The 2,358-nt window shown below is 34.7% G+C and overlaps 1 protein-coding gene across 3 annotated transcripts; it reads right to left on the bottom strand.

The window, feature by feature from the left end:
* Window positions 1–576: 576 nt before the first annotated feature.
* LOC149258656 (uncharacterized) lies at window positions 577–2,118 on the bottom strand. Of its 3 annotated transcripts, XM_089372426.1 has the most exons (3): window positions 1,888–2,117; window positions 1,698–1,785; window positions 577–1,400 (listed from the first exon to the last, which is right to left on the bottom strand). In XM_089372426.1, exon 3 carries the CDS (start codon window positions 1,366–1,368, stop codon window positions 901–903), a length of 468 nt encoding a protein of 155 aa, XP_089228552.1. In that variant the 5' UTR covers window positions 1,369–1,400; window positions 1,698–1,785; window positions 1,888–2,117; the 3' UTR covers window positions 577–900. The 3 variants fall into 3 exon arrangements, with proteins under 3 accessions (XP_089228552.1, XP_089228557.1, XP_089228543.1); XM_089372431.1 differs by lacking the exon at window positions 1,698–1,785 and having other exon boundaries at window positions 577–1,395; window positions 1,888–2,118; XM_089372417.1 differs by lacking the exon at window positions 1,698–1,785 and having other exon boundaries at window positions 1,888–2,115.
* Window positions 2,119–2,358: the final 240 nt, after the last annotated feature.

The following is a 2,358-nucleotide window of genomic DNA, read 5'->3' as shown; positions in this document are numbered from 1 at the left end:
CTGAAAACTAATTTTTGTTCACTAACAATTATTATTATTATTTTTTAATTTTAGGATTAGGAAGTCAAACACTAAATTAAATTTGATATATGAGATCTTTTATTTATTTAAAGAATATTTTTTGTTTATTAATAATAATTATTATTATTTTTCAATTATTTACTTGAAAATTTTGTTTAATAACAATTATTATTATTATTATTATTTAATTTTAAAATTAGACCAAGTCAGACACTAAATTAAATTGGTATATCAGATCTTTTAGGTATGAAACTCACTTAGACCCCAAATCTATGAAGACATAGATTATCTCTCCCTTCTACTTGAAACATATGACTTTTAAAAAAGGCAAATCAAATTGTTAAAAATAATTCAATTTTATGTATTGGCCGTGACATTAATAATTATTAATATATGTATCATGTAATTTTCATTTTGATCTTTCATGGAGGCTATTACGTGCAGTCTGGAGACTTCTGCACACATCCTAAATGCCGCTGCCCTTCCATCATGTCACTTTTCACAACAATCTAATTACGGATTTGCAAACACTATCAAATATAAGTAGCCATAATCTGCCATCAGTAAGAAACCCATATAATATTTAACAGACTAAGCAGTGGCCTGCTCATATCTATTACATTACATGATAATTATTTTCACAGATCCTCGATGAGATTACTATGTATGAAAGCCTATAGCATTGCCATCATATTATTGGCAAATTTCTCATACAAACCAAACCAATAGACAAACCTAAAAATATCCCATGACATCAGCTTGACTTCATCGGAACATTTTATAAAATCACTCATAGATTTCTTTAATACGAGCTTCTGAAATTATGAGTACTTAGCCAAGAATATATTAGCAACCATTAATAAGGTGCCCTAAGGTGCTCTAGATTTGCTGTTCTTCATTCCTCCCCACTGCAAGCGCCAATATCCTCTTAGAGGAATGCATTTTTTTCCTCGGTGGGCTCATTCTGTATGGAAGGAACGCAGAATCCAAATCCTGAGGAACGAAGAAAAAGCCTTTTGTAAGAGTTGGAGTCTTCCGCTTCATCTTTGGTTTTCTCGGCGCAGGAGGACATTCAAGCAAATTGGGTATCTTGTGCTCCTCACTCGTGGGCGTTTTGCAGCCATCCTGATCTAACATACCCAGTGATTCGTTCTCCATTTTAACATCGATGATATCATGCAGAAAATCATGTTTCTGCTGCTCATGACTGCATAATATCTTAGCCGTCGAAGCAGATTGGGTTGTAGCAATGGGTTTCAAGAGCGGGAAAACCATACCCTCAATATCGAATGAATCGTCGCCTTTCCTTTTGGGACCGGTGGATCGATCGACAGTAACCGAACTCATCCCTATGCCTGCAATTATAATTGATACCTTATCTAAAAAAAAAACCCTTAATCAGCTTTCACAGTCCAATATATAATATGAAAGCACACAGTCAATCAAACAGTAAGCTTCCTCGAAATAAAGTGCCTCTATAAAAGAAAGAGCAAGAAATCGGAAGATCAGAGATATATGCCCTATAATAAGAAGCCCACAAATATTATTAAGCAATAATGAAGCGATTGAAAAGGATTCAGCTGAGATTGCTTGTCCAATAGAATTCAAACTGTGTTTTAGATTTACAAAATCACATCTGAAAGAATGGGATGGAGATCTCGTTTGAAGGAGACTACCAGTTCAAACGCAGAGGAAGAAGTGGGGGTTGAATAAAGCGGATAGTGGGGATTCATTCAAGGTGAATCGAATGCAATGAGGTCAGGACTGAAACCAAAAATATAATGGAGTAAGCATAAACATAAGCATATTGTTTTAATAGAAAGGGCAATTGGCATAAAGAATAGGTTACTAATTCGTGATACATACCGTGTAGCGTGCTCCACTTGTGAAGGTAGACTACTTGGTGAGCAGGGAAGAGGAGGTGAAATGTCAGAAGAATCAGAGAATTAATCCCTTGTTTTCCTCAATCGCTCACGCAGTCGGTCAACACTTCAATGTTTCTGCAAACCTGTTGATATGGAAAACGACAAGCTCATGGCTCTAATGCGGTAATCTGGTCATCATAAATTCATTGAAAATAATCTTAGTCAATCATGGCTTTTCATTGTTATCTTTAAATTTAATACTTGCAAGCCTGTGAGGCTTATCATTGATCTTAATCAAGTGAGTTTCTATGTTTTGGATTTTTCCGAAGGCACGCTATACGTTTGTATTTTCTACAACATGACAGTCAACAATGGCATGTTTTATGTTTGTATTCTTTAGAGAAGGACAGCTAATAATGTTTTGCATTTCTCGAAAGGCATATTATATGTTTGTTGGAATTATGGAAAATGT

The sequence above is a fragment of the Pinus tabuliformis genome, chromosome 6 (assembly GCF_031772625.1).
Source record: "Pinus tabuliformis cultivar Carrire ecotype Pingquan chromosome 6, CPIR1, whole genome shotgun sequence".
Classification (NCBI taxonomy): Eukaryota; Viridiplantae; Streptophyta; class Pinopsida; order Pinales; family Pinaceae; genus Pinus; species Pinus tabuliformis.
This window is presented reverse-complemented; position numbering and strand designations above follow the sequence as displayed.